This window comes from Bufo bufo, chromosome 4, assembly GCF_905171765.1.
Source record: "Bufo bufo chromosome 4, aBufBuf1.1, whole genome shotgun sequence".
Taxonomy (NCBI): domain Eukaryota; kingdom Metazoa; phylum Chordata; class Amphibia; order Anura; family Bufonidae; genus Bufo; species Bufo bufo.
Genome location: NC_053392.1, coordinates 52,912,445 through 52,931,263, shown reverse-complemented (window position 1 = coordinate 52,931,263; position 18,819 = coordinate 52,912,445). Strand labels below are relative to the sequence as shown.

The 18,819-nt window shown below is 43.7% G+C and overlaps 1 protein-coding gene across 1 annotated transcript in view; it reads right to left on the bottom strand.

The window, feature by feature from the left end:
* Positions 1-18,819, bottom strand: part of LOC120997240 (cytochrome P450 2C14-like) — a 183,763-nt gene that overhangs the window by 139,964 nt on the left and 24,980 nt on the right. Inside the window, exons 3-4 of the mRNA XM_040427244.1 lie at positions 2,133-2,295; positions 986-1,135 (exon numbers count right to left, since the gene is read on the bottom strand). Of these exons, the coding sequence (XP_040283178.1) occupies positions 986-1,135; positions 2,133-2,295 (313 nt within the window). The remainder of the gene's footprint in view (positions 1-985; positions 1,136-2,132; positions 2,296-18,819) is intronic.

Sequence of the window (18,819 nt, the reverse complement as noted above, 5' to 3'; positions counted from 1 at the left end):
TAGTCGGACCTATCTAACCCTGAGTACAGCCTTATGACTTGACCCAAAATATAGTATATGACTGCCATATTTTCTGGCACCAGCCAGCACCATCTCACACCAGTCATTTATAGAATATTTATTGATGGAACTGCTGCCTGTGACTTTTAGACAGCTATGACCAAATCTCCAAGAGGGGGTGTTTTAAACCACAGCTAATCCTACAGAGAGTTAAAGGGGTTGTCTCATCTGTTAATTGTCTGATAGGTGCGGGTTCCTAGCGCTATCTCCTAAACAGAGCCCCAAAAGTGTTGGAAGGTGTACTATGCATGTGCAGCGAAAATACCACCGAAAATACCCGAGAACTGAGTTGGCTAGTTCCATCGGGCCCATAGAAGTGAAAGGGAGTGGTGCCCAGTCATGCACTGTATACTGCAATTCACTTCTATGGGGAGAGTGCTTGGTGGTGGCCGGACTGGAGTCCTCCGGCCACCACTTTGGCCCGCTCAATTCTCGATATAGCTGCTGTAACCTGCACCTATCAGACAATGGGCATATCCTAGCGATATGCCCCCATTGTCTCGGATGAGACAACCGCTTATGAGGCTTCTGCTTCACTACTGCCAATGGTATCCACCTGTAAGAGGGTTGAAATGAAGTGCAACCGAAACACATATACTATAAGTTTGGTACCGTTGCCATGACTTACTGTGTGACCCTGTTGCAGTGGTCCCTGCACCTAGTTGGACTATATAAACACTGAAAAATTATAATACCACATGATGGATATGTAATATGGGATGTGTTGCACATAGGTTATAAACAGCCTGCGATAGCATCTAATCACTCTGTAGGAGTAATATGCCTTGGGCATGATGTTATGGACATTTCGGTTGAGCTGTGCACGAAACAGTGGGAAAATTCCCTGAGGCTGTACTATACTGTGATATTAGTCTAATGCGCAAGAAAAGTGAGTATGCACTGTACAGTATCAAATATAACTCACCTTCATATGATTTCCACTTCTGTACTAAACACTCGGCCTCTTCAATTATCTTGTTTTCTATGGTCTTCTTGCCCATTCCATAATCTCGTAGTGTGGAGAGTGTGAATCTTCTCATCACTTTCCAGTTCTCTCCATTGGAAAAAAGAATACCTAAAAATATAAATACATATTACACCCATCCATAACACATGGGACTTAGTGAAGTCCAGTGTGAAAAAAAACCTTAGGCTACTTTCACACTCGCGTTTGGTGCGGATCCGTCACGCTTCCGTTCAGATAATACAACCGCATGCATCTGTTCAGAACGGATCCGTTTGTATTATCTGTAACATTGCCAAAACGGATCCGTCTTGAACACTATTAAAAGTCAATGGAGGACGGATCCGTTTTCTATTGTGCCATATTGTGTCAGTGAAAACGGATCCGTCCCCATTGACTTAGATTGTGTGTCAGGACGGATCCGTTTGCCTCTGCATCGTCAAGCAGACACTAATGCTGCAAGCAGCGTTTTGGTGACCACCTCCAGAGCGGAATGGAGGCGGAACGGAGTCAAACTGATGCATTCTGAGCGGATCCTTATCCATTCAGAATGCATTAGGGCAAAACTGATCCGTTTTGGACTGCTTGTGAGAGCCCTGAAACGGATCTCACAAACGGAAACCAAAATGCCAGTGTGCAATTAGCCTAAGAGAAGAGGACACACCAATGGTAAACTGAATGACAGCAGTTACCATTGAAGGAAGCTGTTAGTGGGACCTCAGTCCATGTACAGCTACCATAGGTCCAATGGAGGAAAAGCAACTCCTTGTAGAAGGTCTCTGTTCTGGCCTGGTATTCCAGGAGCCCACCAGAAGACTTTTGTTGGGCCTATTGGAATCTTTGTTTGTCAGAGCCTAAACCCTCTGAAGGGTCTTCTGATACTGGTCTGACTCTGTCCATATGCACAAACAGGTCATGGAGATAAGAGTGACTTAAAACAACCCCTTTGGTACGCAGAAAACTGTGTCTTCCACACTTTAAATTAACATCATCATGACTTGCTGAAAAGTAAAATAGTCTTGGACAAATAGTAACACCGTCCGACAGCAGATTGACAAAGAAGGTGGGACAGTGGGGGAACAAGTCAGTATTCATAATAAATGGTTACCATTGTTCTTTGAAAATTTTGCAATCACCGGAGCATAAGGTCTATCAGAAAATGCATCGGCGTGATTGATGAGAGCATCCTTAATAGCTTCATAGCCACATAGGACAACTATTTTTGTCATGCCAAGCTGGACACTAAAGACCGGGCCGTATGTCGTAGAAAGCTGTGAATACAAAATATGTTATGTTTAACTTCAACTGTATCTGTAACTTACAGCTTCTTTTTTTTTTGTATAATCTCTTTTTATTATTTCAATTGTTTCAAGTAGTAATAAAACAATGACGTATAACAATTGAGATACACAGCATGTAAAATTATAAAACATCATTGCAGCATGACATAAGACAAAGCTGTATATGTATATAAGCACATCGTAATAAGAATATACAAAAAATACAAAAAATACCAAATAAACATAAAAGGTGTAAAGAACTAGGCTCTGTAGCGGCAGGAGATCAATAAACCTCATAGGGGGTGTTTTGCTAATAAAGTAGTAAGAAGGTGTAGATAACTATGCATAGATAAGTATGTGTATGTCTTTCTCATAAATGTTGATAATAATGAACGGGGTCAACATTTAAGTTACGAGAGTAAGTGGTGGATCCTGTTTCTTAGATTGAACACACGCTCTCTTGAAGGTCCCGTACTTCAACCTGATTCAGAGTGTCTGAGTCTCTCATTGCCTGGGCCTCTTTCCAGGGTTGCCACACCTCAAGATATTTGGGTCTATTACTATGGACCCAACCCAACAATTCCTCCATTCTATGAAGCTGATGCATTTTATTAAACCACATTTTTATATTTGGGAGTGTGATATCTCTCCACTTAGTCGGGGTGAGTAGTTTTGCTGTTGCAATCATATGTGTGGGAAGGTTTTCTTTAGTAGGCTAAAAGTTGAGAGTTGGTATCCAAACCAATATCAGCTCGGGAGTAAGTTTGATAGAAGTAGAACAGATAGAGTTGATGGAGTCCTCTACATCCCTCCAATATTGTGATAATAAAGGGCAAGACCACCAGATGTAGAGCATGGAACCCACATCTGATTGGCATCTCCAGCATTGATCAGTAGGAGAGACTCCAATAGAAGCTAGGTAAACTGGCGTTTTGTACCATCTAGTGATAATTTTGTAGGAGTTTTCCTGGTAACGAATGCAGTTAGAAAAACCTTTTGCATGGGAAAGGATATAGGTATATTCAATATCAGAGAAACATCTCCCTAATTCTCTTTCCCAGTGACATAAGTAATAGGGTTTTGAGATACTAGTTAGATTCAGTTAGTTGTTATAGATAACCAATGATTTTTTTAAAGGCGAACGGGAGGGCTGTGAGGTTTTCCAACCACGTGGGATCTAGGAATGTTGGGGCAGCAGTTTTTTCGTATTTCTTACATATATTATTAAAAATCCCAAACTTGTATCAGGGTAGGTGGATCTCTTTCCAGTTTAATGTGAATTTTTTCCAAAGAGAATATGTGGTTGGTTTCTGTCATCTCACCAATCTTTGTTGCTCCCAGGGAGTGCCACCAACTATTGTCCCTCCCTCCCATCTTGTTAAAGAGGTAAGGTAGCAAACTAAGGGCTGTTTCACACGAGCGAGTCCTTTGCGGGAATCACGCTCCGTGTGTGAGTGTGATCCTCCGCTCTGGACTTGCAGGAGCGCACGGCATTATCATGATTTATAATGCTATGTGTCTCTGCATGGCCTTTTTTCCACAGAATCATGGTGACATAAAGCTGTCAGTATGATTCTGTAGAAATAAGGTCAAGCAGAGACACATAGCATTATAAATCATGATAATGCCGTGCGCTCCTGCAAGTCCAGAGCAGAAGATCACACTCACACACGGAGCGTGATTCCCGCAATGGACTCGCTCGTGTGAAACAGCCCTAAGTGGGACAATTTTTGACACTTTACTTCCGTTTTGAGGGGAGGCTGGGGAGTTTCGATAAGTATTGAGCATACTCTTTGTTAGGATGCACATCTTAGGGCAGAGAGAGAGCGGGACCTCCCGTAACCACAATAGAGCATGTCTATGCACTCCCAATAGAGTTCTTTCAATGTCTAGATAAGGTGCCTCTAATTTGTCATTTGCTAGGTGTGCCCATCTGGATAGCTGGATAGCCTTATTATACACTGATATATCAGGCAGCGAGATACCACCCTTACCCTTATTTTACATTAGGAGTGAGAAGGCTATTCTAGGTCTTCTATTTTTCCACAGGAAGGATGTGAATAATCTCTTAATTTGAGCAAAGTAGGAGGACGGTAGGTGTATCGGGATAGCCTGTAGGACGCATAGAAGTTGAGGTAAAACCAACGTGGACAATAGGTTTTTTCTACCAAACCATGACATGTATGGCACTCTTAAAGAGGACACAAATGATCTAACCTTAGATAGCAATGGAGTGTAGTTAAGTTTAAACAGTAGGCTTAGGTTGGCAGGGACATGCACACCCAGAAACTTAATGGCAGTTGGGGGCAATTTAAAAGGAGAAGAACGTTTGAGAGGAGCTAAAATGGTGGGTGAAATGTTAATCGGAAGGGCCTCTGATTTGGAAAAATTGATCTTGAAATTAGAGAGCACACTGTACTGGTTAAATATGGACATGATAATGGGGAGGGCCTCAGTCGGATTGGATACTATGATTAAGAGGTCGTCAGCAAACGCAGCAGACCTATGATGGTACTGACCAAGGGGGATACCATGTATTTTATCAGATTGTCTGATTTTTAGGAGGAGCATCTCTAGACATAAGATGAATAGGGAAGGGGAAAGGGGACAACCTTGCCTAGTCCCATTTCTGATGGGGAAGGCATCCGACAGGGTACCATTTACCAGCACCTGCGCCGTCGGGCAGTTATATAGTGAGAAAATAGCTGTAACAAACACAGAGGGAAAACCAAATTTCATCAATGTAGCTTTCATAAAGTCCCAGTTGACCCTGTCGAATGCCTTCTCCGCATCAGTGCCCAACAGCAACATGGGTACATTCCTTACATGAGCATTGTGGATCAGGTGGATCAGTCTCCATATGTTGTGTTTCCCCTCCCTTCCAGGGACAAACCCTACTTGTTCCGGGTCAACAAGTTTGTTTAACAGAGGGGATATTCTGTATGCCAGTAATTTAGACCACCATTTCAAGTCACAATTGAGTAAAGAGATGGGCCTATAGCTCCCACAGTCCTTGGGGTCTTTCCCTTCTTTGTGTAGAATTGTTATATGTGCCCTCAAGGCCTAGGGAGCTAGAGACGATCCTCCCAACAGTGAGTTGCAGAGGTCCGTGAAATGAGGAAGTAAAAACTGTTTGAATTTCTTATAGTAGATAATTGGGAGTCCATCTGGACCAGGGCTCTTCCCTATAGGGATGGAACTGAGGACTTTTTCTACTTCAGATATGGAAAAAGGTTTAAGGAGTTGCTGTCGTTCGTCTCCAGATAATGTGGGGGATTTAATTGAATTTAGGAACTCTGCTAGGAGAGATTCATAAGGTTTTTCTTGTGAGTTAGGATCTACAACTGATGAAGGGAGGTTATATAGATTTGTATAGAATGACTGGAAGGCTTTAGAAATGAGAGGGGTAGAGGTGACTCTTAAAGATGGGCTGGACCTTATTGATGAAACAAAGGTTTTTTCCCTCCTCTTTTTAATTAAGTGAGTCATCATTTTGTTCCCCTTGTCACTGTGTTCGTATATTCTGCTTTTTAGGCGTAAGAGAGATCGAGCCTCCTTAATGTTAAGAAGGTCTTGGACCCTATGTCTAAGTGTGATCAGAGCCTCTTTATGCACGTCAGAATGCGTTAATTTATGCATTTTTTCCTGCGTTTGGATCTGGGAAAGTAACGACATCAACTCCTTTGTGGCTTTCTTCTTAACATAAGAACCTATAGCTATCAGTTTGCCCTTATGTAGGCCTTGTGGGCCTCCCAAAGTATTGGTGTGGAAGTTTCCGGTGAAGTATTAGTTTTGAAGTTGTTTTCTAGCTTTTCTCCCAATGCCTTTAAGTGTGTCTGTGTTTCAAGAAGTGTGGTATTTAACCTCAACGACCATGTTTTGTGTGGGAGACATTGGAGAGAGAGTGACAACATGACAGGGGCATGATCTGATATCACCAGATTTCCAATATCTGCACTCTTCACCAATGTTATATGGGAGTCAGGCATGAGTAGATAGTCAATGCGGCTGTATGAGTTGTGGACGTGTGAGAAAAAAGTGTAATCCCTGTCTGTGGGATGAATAGTTCTCCAGTCATCAACCAGACGCACCTCTGCCAATGCCATCATCAATTTCACCATTTGTTTCCTAGGAATTTTGGAGGAACCTTGAGACAGGGTGTCTAAGGAGATATTAAGGTCACCTCCCACTATCAGCATACCTTCAGTATAATCTCTAATCGCCTTGAGCGTCCTGAGTAACCAGAGACTTGGTGTGAATTAGGTGCGTATACATTAGCTATAGTGATTTTTAAATTAAAAATTGTGCCCTGTATAATGAGCAGACGGCCACCAGGGTCAATGTAGGATTTAACAAGACGAAAAGGGATGGAGGAGCTGATGGCTATAGACACTCCCCTAGAAGCAGATGAGTGTGTGGCATGAAACCATTGTGAATATTTAGATGTGGATAGAGAAGGTATATGGTTATGGCGGAAATGCGTCTCTTGCCACATGACTATATCTGCTTTCTGTTTAAGTAGTAGGTTGAAAATCTGTTTCCTCTTTTGGGGAATATTAAGCCCGTTCACGTTATGGGACCATACATTTAAATTAGCCATAACCCCATGAAGAAAAGTATATGACGCTGCCTACTGTGAGCCTATTAAGGGTGGAAACTAATAAGAACCAATTTTTACAACAAACAGTGGTAACAGACAGGGGATTGGTGGAGGTAGTTGATATAACCATTAACTGAGGTGCTTGTGTTTCAACGAGCCCCCCCCATGCCACCTCCAGTGTGTAAATGGAGAGGATGGGTTCGGTCCGGAGGAACACAACACCCCTGCTGGGAAGGGATGAGAGCCATTAACAGCAAGACTAGCTGCTTTTTGTAAACAGCTGAGATTACACATAGTATTGCATAACGGGTTTAAACAAGAAGATCTCAATAGATCCTAAAAGGTGAAAAAGAAATATAAAAAGGAAATCTTTTAAAACTTCATGGAAAGAAGTGAACTATAGATATAGTTCCAAGATCACCATCCACTAAAAGAATAATGGACTAATGACCCAAGAGACATGAACATAATGCAGACCATATCAAGGTGAATATGCGACCTGCAGTAAACATATAACTGATCTGCTGAGAGAGACAGTTAGAGGGTCGCCTAATGACCCTTTAATGTCGCATCTGGTGTAGAAGGATAGAGGCGACTTTGAAGATGTAGTTAGGGTGGATTCCCGTCAACCTTCAAGTGTTCTTCCTATTTTTTGGGGACTTTGGTTTCTTGACCACTTGCCATGTTGGGGTCTCAGGTAAGTCCGGAATTTGAAGTTCCTCTGGCACAGGCATCCATGGCTGAACTTCCACTGGTGCAATATCTAGCTTTTCCCAAGTCCTGTGGCGTTCTAATCACAATTTGCTGACCTGCTTTAGAGGTAGCCAGGCCAAAGGGGAACAACCACCGCACTGGCAGTTTATGCGCCCGCAGGGCATCTGTGAAAGGCTTTAGGGCTCTGTGTTTTGCCAGTGTACTGGAGGCAAGGTCCTTTTTGAAGGATAATGGTAGATCGGAGGCTTCTGCTCCTTCTGACATGGCGCAGGAGCTTTCTCCATCTGAGTCTTCCGGCTGCGCGGCTGCTCTGGCACCCTCCAGCTCCATCTTGCTTCTGCATGACTGGGAATGACCTCTCTTTTTGAGAAAACTGTCCATTTCAGACTGTGTGTGGCACGATCTTTGTGAGCCTGGGGTGTTCTCACTTCTTTTCACCATGTTAGGGGGATAAAGTACCCGTTATGCTGGTGAAAGCAGCGGCGTCTGTTAGGAGCTCTGAGATCAGGCGTCCATCTCGGCTCGCGGCTAGCTCCGCCCCCCAACTTACAGCTTCTTAAAAGGGTTGTCCTACCATTTTAATTTATCATCTTGTGTTATGTCTATAAGATTGTTGTATAGTACCCAACTCTCTCCAGCATTTCCATCCATTCATTATTATGAGTAGGGGTCCCAAAGGTCAGACCCCCGCCAATCATACACTTTTCCCCTATCTTGTGGATAGGGTCAACCTCTTTATAAAGCAATTGGAGATATATACAAACATCTAAAGGGATTATCCCACAAAAAATATATATATATCTGGAACAAAGCACACCATTATTTTAACTGTATCAGTGCAAAACCACTGCCCTCTAGTCAAATTTGTCCCCTTTTTAACCCTTTCCAGACTTCTGCTGTATATGTGTGGTAGAAGTCCGGTCTTTTTACTGCCAGGTTTCAACCAGGGGAAACCCGGGGCTAATTTCTGTGATCATCGATAATGGAAGAAAATAGAAGTAAAACTATATAAATGTGGTATAGTTGTAATTGCACTGACCCAGAGAATGAAGGGAACAGGTAGGTTTTACTGCAGAGGGAACGCCCTTAAAAACAAAACCTTTAAAACTGTGGTTGAATTGTGTGGTTTTTTTTTCCAATTCCACCAAATTTTGGATTTTTTTTTCTAGCTACCTCCTCCATCGTATACAACAGTAGATGGTGCCATTAGAAAGTATAACTTGTCCCACAAAAAAACAAGTCCTCATATGGCTATGTAAACGTAAAAAAATAAAAAGGTATGACTCTGGGAAGGCAGGGAGTTAAAAACAAATGCAAAAATAGAAAATCACAAGGTCCTTAAGGAGTTAAGCTTCTTTATTCAACCGTCAGCAGTTTTTCACTTTCTGTGGGTTGGCAGAAGCTTATGACATATGACCATCAAGCCCCTGCATCTCCCAAGAGTACATTGAAATCAGCCCTGGCTCCTTCCCTCCCTCGTTATAAGTATGGATTAATAACCGAAAGGTGACTTGGACGCTTTACCTGCTTCTCTAAGGGATCATTACAGCTGCACTGAGAGGAGGGAAGCTAGTGAGCACTGAGCCTGTTAGTCCTCCATTCAATGCAGAAGAGGGTGGATCAGAATTTAGGCCAAAGGAGAAACACTAGGGGGTCCTACCGGATATTACATTTTTGCAATAATACTTAATTGGAAATGCTTTGTTCATTGCATAACTTTTCAAGGCATAACCCCCGTCACATAATTCTGGCTACCTGCAGCTATCATTAAAAGGGGCTTAGAAGCTTATTGTGTTCTGCTTTTACATAATTATTAGAGATGAGCTAATTTCTCAAAAATTCGATTTGATTTTCGAAAAAATTTGGTTCAAAGCAAATTTGTGGTGAATCACATTAAAAAACGGCTATTTCCGGGCTGCAGAGAGCCTTTATAGTGGTGTAGAACACTGTTGCGGTATGCCAAACCTTGCAGGGGTATTATGTGTGAGGTGACGGTGTGAGCAATAGGTGGGCCGAGGTAAATACAGTTCTGGTTACTCACGGTCGTCCCTGGGCAGGCTTGCATAAGTGATGAGGAGAATGGCACAAGGACTCTCTGGGGCACACTCTGGTGTAAGGGACACTGGCCAGATGGTGGTTTAAGGTGCCCTTGATGGTCTGTATTAATGTGCCAGTGACAAGGTCCCTTGTAGTCATGACACCAGTACCTTTTGTATGGAGGTACAACCATTTACTATAGTGTTAATAGAGGAACTGAGTCTGAGGCAAACAGGATGAAACTCAAAATGGCACTTTACTGATGATGACTCTTGATATCAATACATCCAATGGCATTAAAACTGTCTCTTGATACAATCAAGCATTAAGCACAATCTCCCGTACATATGGGAAAAGGGAAATGCAAATCTTCAATGAAGTACAGGCTCTTGTAATACATAAGAAGACTACTGCTCAGACTAGGCTGGTAATAATGAAAGTCTTACACTGGTAACAACTCCGGCCTGATCCTAATCCTTGAATAAAGGTGTTTTTCTGAATCCTGAAACTTCTATTCCAATGTTGTTCTGACAGTTGGCCTGACTGTCCTCAGGATTTGAACTGGAGATGTAGATGCTACAAGCTATCTCCTACACCTACTACAAAGGTGCTTAATAAGTCCTCAGGTAATGACTATCTTGCTAATACTTTGTCTTGCATAAACGTGATAATTCCTTAAATACTCGGCTGCATGCAGTTTAGACATTGGTCACCCTGGAAGAGCGATCTATAGGAGTGGATTGCTCACCTCTAGGTAGAATACGCGTAGGCCTGAACCCTGGGCTACGGAGCCGTCAGGGACATAGTAGAGAGACTAGGAATATACCTCCCTCCAGATATTCAGCTACATGGCTGTTGCTTTCTTGTAGGCTCATGAGAGAACTGCATTCAACTGAACTCTCACTTGGATTTACCTGAGCTCATCTGCACTGGTTTGGATTGACCTCAACCAGCAACTGAATTGCCTAACTTAGGTCTGAGCTAAGCTATTTATATGCACTAACACTGCTCCATCTTGTGGAGAAACAAGTGTAGTGCACCCTGACTAGGCATGTGTAAAGGATATTTGCATATGGAATCACATTGTGACATGGAGAATATGACAGGAGATAAAATACAAAATACAGGCATATCACACGACATCAATACAAAATTAAAATACGTTTGCGGGGCCCACGGTCACGTGAGTGGGACACTGCATACTCCCGTTGTATAACATGTGTCGACCCCAACACATCCAGTAGTTGGAAGACGGTCATCTGAAAAACACCAATACATACGCCATATACAATCACCTCCAAAAAGAGCAAATATAAAATGTTGACTTTGCAAATGTAATACAAGTACATTATAGGCAAATACACTGCTCAAAAAAATAATTTAATTAACTGAATTAATTAAAAATTCTTCTGAAATACTTTGTTCTTTACATAGTTGAATGTGCTGACAACAAAATCACACAAAAATTTAAAAATGGAAATCAAATTTTTTAACCCATGGAGGTCTGGATTTGGAGTCACACTCAAAATTAAAGTGGAAAAACACAATACAGGCTGATCCAACTTTGATGTAATGTCCTTCAAACAAGTCAAAATGAGGCTCAGTAGTGTGTGTGGCCTCCACGTGCCTGTATGACCTCCCTACAACGCCTGTGCATGCTCCTGATGAGGTGGCGGATGGTCTCCTGAGGGATCTCCTCCCAGACCTGGACTAAAGCATCTGCCAACTCCTGGACAGTCTGTGGTGCAACGTGACGTTGGTGGATAGAGAGTGATGTCCCAGATGTGCTCAATTGGATTCAGGTCTGGGGAACGGGAGGGCCAGTCCATAGCATCAATGCCTTCGTCTTGCAGGAACTGCTGACACACTCCAGCCACATGAAGTCTAGCATTGTCTTGCATTAGGAGGAACCCAGGGCCAACCACACCAGCATATGGTCTCACAAGGGGTCTGAGGATCTCATCTCGGTACCTAATGGCAGTCAGGCTACCTCTGGCAAGCACATGGAGGGCTGTGCGGCCCTCCAAAGAAATACCAGCCCACACTATTACTGACCCAATGCCAAACCGGTCATGCTGGAGGATGTTGCAGGCAGCAGAACGTTCTCCACGGCGTCTCCAGACTCTGTCACGTCTGTCACATGTGCTCAGTGTGAACCTGCTTTCATCTATGAAGAGCACAGGGCGCCAGTGGCGAATTTGCCAATCTTGGTGTTCTCTGGCAAATGCCAAACGTCGTGCATGGTGTTGGGCTGTAAGCACAACCCCCACCTGTGGACGTCGGGCCTTCAAATCACCCTCATGGAGTCTGTTTCTGACCGTTTGAGCAGATACATGCACATTTGTCGCCTGCTGGAGGTCATTTGCAGGGCTCTGGCAGTGCTCCTCCTGTTCCTCCTTGCACAAAGGCGGAGGTAGCGGTCCTGCTGCTGGGTTGGGTCCTGCTGCTGGGTTGTTGCCCTCCTACGGCCTCCTCCACGTCTCCTGATGTACTGGCCTGTCTCCTGGTAGCGCCTCCATGCTCTGGACACTACGCTGACAGACACAGCAAACCTTCTTGCCACAGCTCGTATTGATGTGCCATCCTGGATAAGCTGCACTACCTGAGCCACTTGTGTGGGTTGTAGACTCTGTCTCATGCTACCACTAGAGTGAAAGCACCGCCAGCATTCAAAAGTGACCAAAACATCAGCCAGGAAGCATAGGAACTGAGAAGTGGTCTGTAGTCATCACCTGCAGAACCACTCCTTTATTGGGGGTGTCTTGCTAATTGCCTATAATTTCCACCTGTTGTCTATCCCATTTGCACAACAGCATGTGAAATTGATTGTCACTCAGTGTTGCATTAGTTTGGGTGAATAATGGGCGTTGACATTGTTCAGTGCTTGACGGGGAAATATGAGCGACGATCTTCAGTAAGGGCAATAAAAGTCCGTGGCAAGTGAAAGAGTCCTTAGAAGCATTGGCATATATCAAAGTGCGAATATATTATTATAGCATATAAAACTTTTAAGAAATAGTTTAGTGCAATGATCACAGAAAATGTCTTTCTGGGCATATGGCTTAAACATTATAAAACCTGGTCCATTGCAAAAATCTCTAATCAACCTGAAAAGGGGGTTAAAAGGGAAAAATGTGCAAAAACAACAGGCACAACTGTGAAGAAGAATTTTCTGGTGTTCAGTAGGGAATCCTGAAACAGGCACAATGTGGCATTGGATATTCCTAAAGTGACTTTAGGAACTTGTCCCTAGCCGTGGTGAACTGGCAGCAGCTAAACATTGTAGCAACAAAGGAAATCCCATACTAGAAAAGTCATGGCAAACTGGAATAAATTGGCAGGCCTATTCACAAATAAGTGTCCATTTCACCCTGATCATCAAAGATGTTGAATCCAGGCTCTGCTTTTAACTGAGGTCGGTAATTTGGATCTAATAAAGGGTTAACATTTGTAATGGTGCTTGCTGGCAAGTAAATTGGAAAAGGACCCACCCATTGCATTGGTTCTTTAAGTTGTGGGACAGATGCTCTCTGTGGACGAACCCGGCTGGTAGCATAGGATAGTTTTCTTACAGATGCTGAAATCATAGGCACATCAGGGATAGCTTTTGAATTTAAAGGTACAGTGTCAATTGGCTCTGATGTAGCAGAGTCCATAGGAGTGCGGTTTTTCTCAAGTGACCGCATTTGTTCACACTCACCATGTTGAGTCTGGTCGGTCTGGAGTGCTGCAATATGGAGCAAATCTTCTAGATGTATCTCCAGTCTAGCAATTTTCTCTTGTAGGCTTTGGGTTTTAGCATCAGGCTCTGCAGTAGCAGGTTTAGTCTTCTCTTGGCGCATCTGATCCAGGTATGCACCGAACCGTTCCTGATTCACAATGTCTTCCGGCGTTTGAATTTTGCACGGCAGCTCTGGTGATAGATATGGACTAATAGGGCGCTCCAGTACAGTGGGTTGCCAGAAAATGTTGGGTCCAATAAAGGTGGCTTTCTCCTAATAGGTGGTGTGGATCAGCTCACTGGGGACCTCTGGGGTAGCTTCAGACAGTTCATCAGCGTCCTCCCAGTTTTCAGACTTAGGCCGCGGGCGCGTCACAGCTGTGGCGTACGGACCTCTCAGGCCCTCCGCAGGGGTAAATTCAACGGGCTCATCTTCTCGTAGATTGTGCATGTATCCCGGCAAGTAGCTCCGCTTCACCGATCTGCGGTTTACGAATAGATCACAGCCAGTGGTAAGATCTTTTATGAAACCGAACCCACGATCCTTGTCGAAAGCGAAGACGGTGCCCGATCTCCTTTCCAGACGGGGCTGACATTCTCTTGGTGTCAAGGCGGACAGGATATAAGATACACAGATAACTAAACAAACAAGTTTTCTAGGCGAGAAGCTGTGGATAAGGTCACCTCCTAGCAAATCCCTAACAGCTCTCCCTATTCTGCTTTGCCCACATTCAGACCCTAATGGTGGGAATAATCTGTCCTCGTGCCTGGGCTGAGAATACCCTAGAATCCCTGAGATGGTGAAAGGGGAAAAAGGGCAGCCTGCTCCCTCAGAACCAGGGACAGACGACACTCAAACAGCCTAGACAGCAAACCAAAGAAATCAGAAACCAACTTATCTTATCTGAGCAGGAAAAGCCAATTCTTCACTCCTTGCTTCCACAGCCTGACAGAAGCTATAACCCGCACGGAACACTGGGAGGGGAGTAATTTAAACCAACGACCCCACCCAGTGCACCTGAAGGGAGGCGGATCTAGCACGACTCCAAAACAAAACAAAACAAATGACTAGACACGTGCTGCTAATCTGGCAGACCTCCGTACATAGTCTGAGCAGGGCATGACACTTGGGTCCTCATGTATGGCTTTAGCAACTTCTTCAAAGTATATCTTGGCTTGTGTCGTCTTGCGTACTGCAGCGGCACGTATTTCCTGCATTAAGGTAGGCCATAAGGGATTCGGCCTAGGGAAACCTCCATTCAAATTTAGGCAGGGGCAGGGCGGCCTCTCCGGTCCCGGAGAGTGAGCTGGTGGCTCATCCATTTCAAATGCTGCGGCTCCGGGCTGTGCATTGGCAGATGATGGAGTCTTGTTCACTGCTCCGGTGCCCGTCATCCTTGGGAGCGCAGTCTCCGGCATACTTGTAGACAGCAGGACGTTTATCAGTCCTCCCCACTGCTCGGTCAGACTTCCTCTTCTTTCTGGCTCGCCCCCTAGGTAATCCAGTATAGGGGAGGCGGTGAACATATTGTAATCCATGCAAATGAGGCTGGGTCTGTGGCGCAGCAGAAATGTTTCTACCGGTTTTTCAAATACAGTGGCGCCAGATTTTCCCGCTTGTTGAGGGGAGTGTCTTTAGTTTTTCCCACCCAGCTGCTCAGTGATGACGCAGCAAACAATTACAAGTCCTTCGGGGGCCATTTTAAATGCAAAACAGTCCATTCAAATACAGCAAGCAGCACTACTGACTTTTCAAAAATCCACAATTTTGCAGTTTTATCGGTTCTTTGGCCCAATAGAAGCAATAAACAGTTGGGGCTCATTCACAATCGGCAATCCACAATAAAGCAGGGTTTTGTAATCCTGTTCCCACACAGTGCCAATTTCAATTTTTGTAGTGCCTAAAAATACAACAATGCACAAGTCCAGTTCATTAAAGGCACAGAGGATATTTATCCTGTTCGTGATACCAATTAAATTTTATGCGGTATGCCAGACCTTGCAGGGGTATTATATGTGAGGTGACGGTGTGAGCAATAGGTGGGCCGAGGTAAATACAGTTCTGGTTACTCACGGTCGTCCCTGGGCAGGCTCGCATAAGTGAAAAGGAGAACGGCACAAGGATTCTCTGGGGCACACTCTGGTGTAAGGGACACTGGCCAGATGGTGGTTTGAGGTGCCCTTGATGGTCTGTATTAATGTGCCAGTGGCAAGGTCCCTTGTAGTCGTGACGCCAGTACCTTTTGTATGGAAGTACAACCATTTACTATAGTGTTAATGGAGGAACTGAGTCTGAGGCAAACAGGATGAAACTCCAAATGGCACTTTACTGAAGATGACTCTTGATATCAATACATCCAAGGCATTAATCAGTCTCTTGATACAATCCGGCATTAAGCACAATCTCCCATACATATGGGGAAAGGGAAATGCAAATCCTCAATGAAGTACAGGCTCTTGTAATACATAAGAAGACGACTGCTCAGACTAGGCTGGTAATAATGAAAGTCTTACACTGGTAACAACTCCGGCCTGATCCTAATCCTTGTATAAAGGTGTTTTTCTGAATCCTGAAACTTCTATTCCAATGCTGTTCTGACAGTTGGCCTGACTGTCCTCAGGATTTAACCTGGAGATGTAGATGCTACAAGCTATCTCCTACACCTACTACAAAGGTGCCTAATAAGTCCTCAGGTAATGACTATCTTGCTAATCCTTTGTCAGCAATAAACGTGATAATTCCTGAAATACTCGGCTGCATACAGTTTAGACATTGGTCACCCTGGAAGAGCGATCTATAGGAGTGGATTGCTCACCTCTAGGTAGAATACTCTAGGCCTTATCCCTGGGCTACGGAGCCGACATGGACATAGTAGAGAGGCTAGGAAGGGGCCTCCCTCCAGATATTCAGCTACATGGCTGTTGCTTTCTTGTAGGCTCATGAGAGAACTGCATTCAACTGAACTCTCACTTGGATTGACCTGAGCTCATCTGCACTGGTTTGGATTGACCTTAACCAGCAACTGCCTAACTTAGGTCTGAGCTAAGCTATTTATACGCACTGACACTACTCCATCTTGTGGAGAAACAAGTGTAGTGCACCTTGACTAGGCCTGTGTAAAGGATATTTGCATATAGAATCACATTGTGACATGGAGAATATGACAGGAGATAAAATACAAAATTCAGGCATATTACACGACATCAATACATAATTAAAATACGTTTGCGGGGCCCACGGTCACGTGAGTGGGACACTGCACTGTGCCTTGCAGTAACACGCACAGGGAGTCTGCTGTGGTAGTGAAACAGTTACTGTGAGTCAGTATGACACACAGATGACTGGCGTCGCTCTTAGAATCACTGCACACATCACTTATTTGGGCAGTTACGGGGCCAAAACTGACCAAATAACTCAAGTATGAACTCAGCCTTACAGGTCAATGTTAGCATCAAGAAGAAGCGCGGTCCTTTTACACCGTCGTCAGCTGATTCCACATAGATTTCTACAGAACCTGTTCTATTAAACGCTTATACAAGTAGAGTTCCCCCCCCCCCCACAGAGTGCAGAGGGTGTCAGCAGTAAGTTTGTGTTGATGTCAATGATAACACCACGCAACAAAACAAAACATTTCGTCTGCTACTGGCCAAAAACCATTTGTCCTATACTAAATCGAGTGTGCGGATTACAAATCCGAAGTCAGAATTGTTGTAATATGTCACAAAATTTTGCTATGCATAAGTATGCCTAAATGAATTAAGCACTTGAAAAGCATTAAATCATTTTGAACAGAACGAGTTTTACTCCAACAATTACCTGATCTCCATCAAAGTTTGCGTAGTAAACAGTGTAAGAAAATGTAATGGAATAACAAAATTTCAAAAAGTCTCGTTTTTCAGTTTAGAAGTCTTACTTGAGCGAGGCCCAGTACTGTTAGAAGTGCTTCAGACATCTGCTTTTGCGTTTGTGAACGGTCATATTTTCCCGTTGCAAAAACCAGCAGTAGTCCCCCATCATGTTGGCATTCCAGTGAACTTGATACCTGTTCTCCATTGTAGAAATATCTTTATGGAACCGCTCTCCATGCTCGTCACTTGGGTGTCCCAAATTGGGTGGGAAAAAGTCAAGATGGGAATGTAAGAAATGCACTTTCAATTACATTCGGAAGCCAAGCTCTTCATATGCTGTAAGCATGTTGTCTACTAATTCAGCAGAGTTTGCAGCTCGTCTGTTCCCAAGGAAGTTCTGCCCTACTAGCAATGATTTTAACCTTGCAACATCACTTGGTATATTGGTCCCCTGATGATTTGGCGCAAGCCAAGGAAACGCGTCGTGACAATCACCGTCCTGTCTGGATCAGGGAAAGATAGGGACATTGAGGTTATTTATGGAAGGAGATATAGGGTCATAGGCCCAGTACCTTGTCTCTCCAATACCTCTTTTCTATTCTAATATTCCCCGGTGCTCTCTAGTTGTTTTATTGAGACATATCGTATATTGTCACAAGAAAATTTAGACTAGAACCTTAAGAATCACAGGTGCATATCCATGAAGCAAATAAAATTATAAAAACCAAGATGGCTGCACACCATTATACATACAAACAATAGAGCTAAGAAATGGGGGTCATTCTAATAAAAGTGGTACAATACCGACTATAAATGAGTTAATGGAAGCTCTTAGCGCACATATTTGCCACCTTGATGCCTGGTAGATGGGCTCGACACATGTTTGAGCAAATATGTGGGCTAAGAGCTTCCATTAACTCATTTATAGTCGGTATTGTACCACTTTTATTTAGAATGACCCCCATTTCTTTGCTCTATTGTTTGTATGTATAATGGTGTGCAGCCATCTTGGTTTTTATAATATCGTATATTGTGATATTTTTGTCACAGTCGGCATTCTCCTAAGTATTCCTGGTTGACTGTAGGTTACATCTTGTGTGGGAAGGCTGAATCTTTTGTACTTTATTGATACTCTTAATCTTGAGCTCATATTTTTACCAATGTATACATTAAATGTTAAGTTTTAATGTCGGTTACTTACCCTATGTGAATTGTTCTGTTAAGTTTGGTCACCGATGCAATTATAAGGCTTAGACTATAGCGATTTAGTCGTGTGATACTATATACATTTGTGCAAGTGACTCGGAGGGACTCCCTGCCTCCATCTCCACTGCATACTGCCATGGTGTGTCTGGATCCTCTGCCTCATCTTCCTTATCGCCCTGTAGCTCGTCTGGCTGCTCCTGCTCCTCCTCTCCTGTCACCTGTGTAGATCAACAGGTGACAGTAGTCCTGGTGACTGACAAATAACGTGGCCTCCTCAAAGGGCCTGACAAATGGCAGCATGAGCTGCCACTGGCTGACATCGAAGTTACACAGGGGAGTACTCCTATCTGCTTGAATCATCAAGAAATCGTTGATGGCCTTTCTCTGT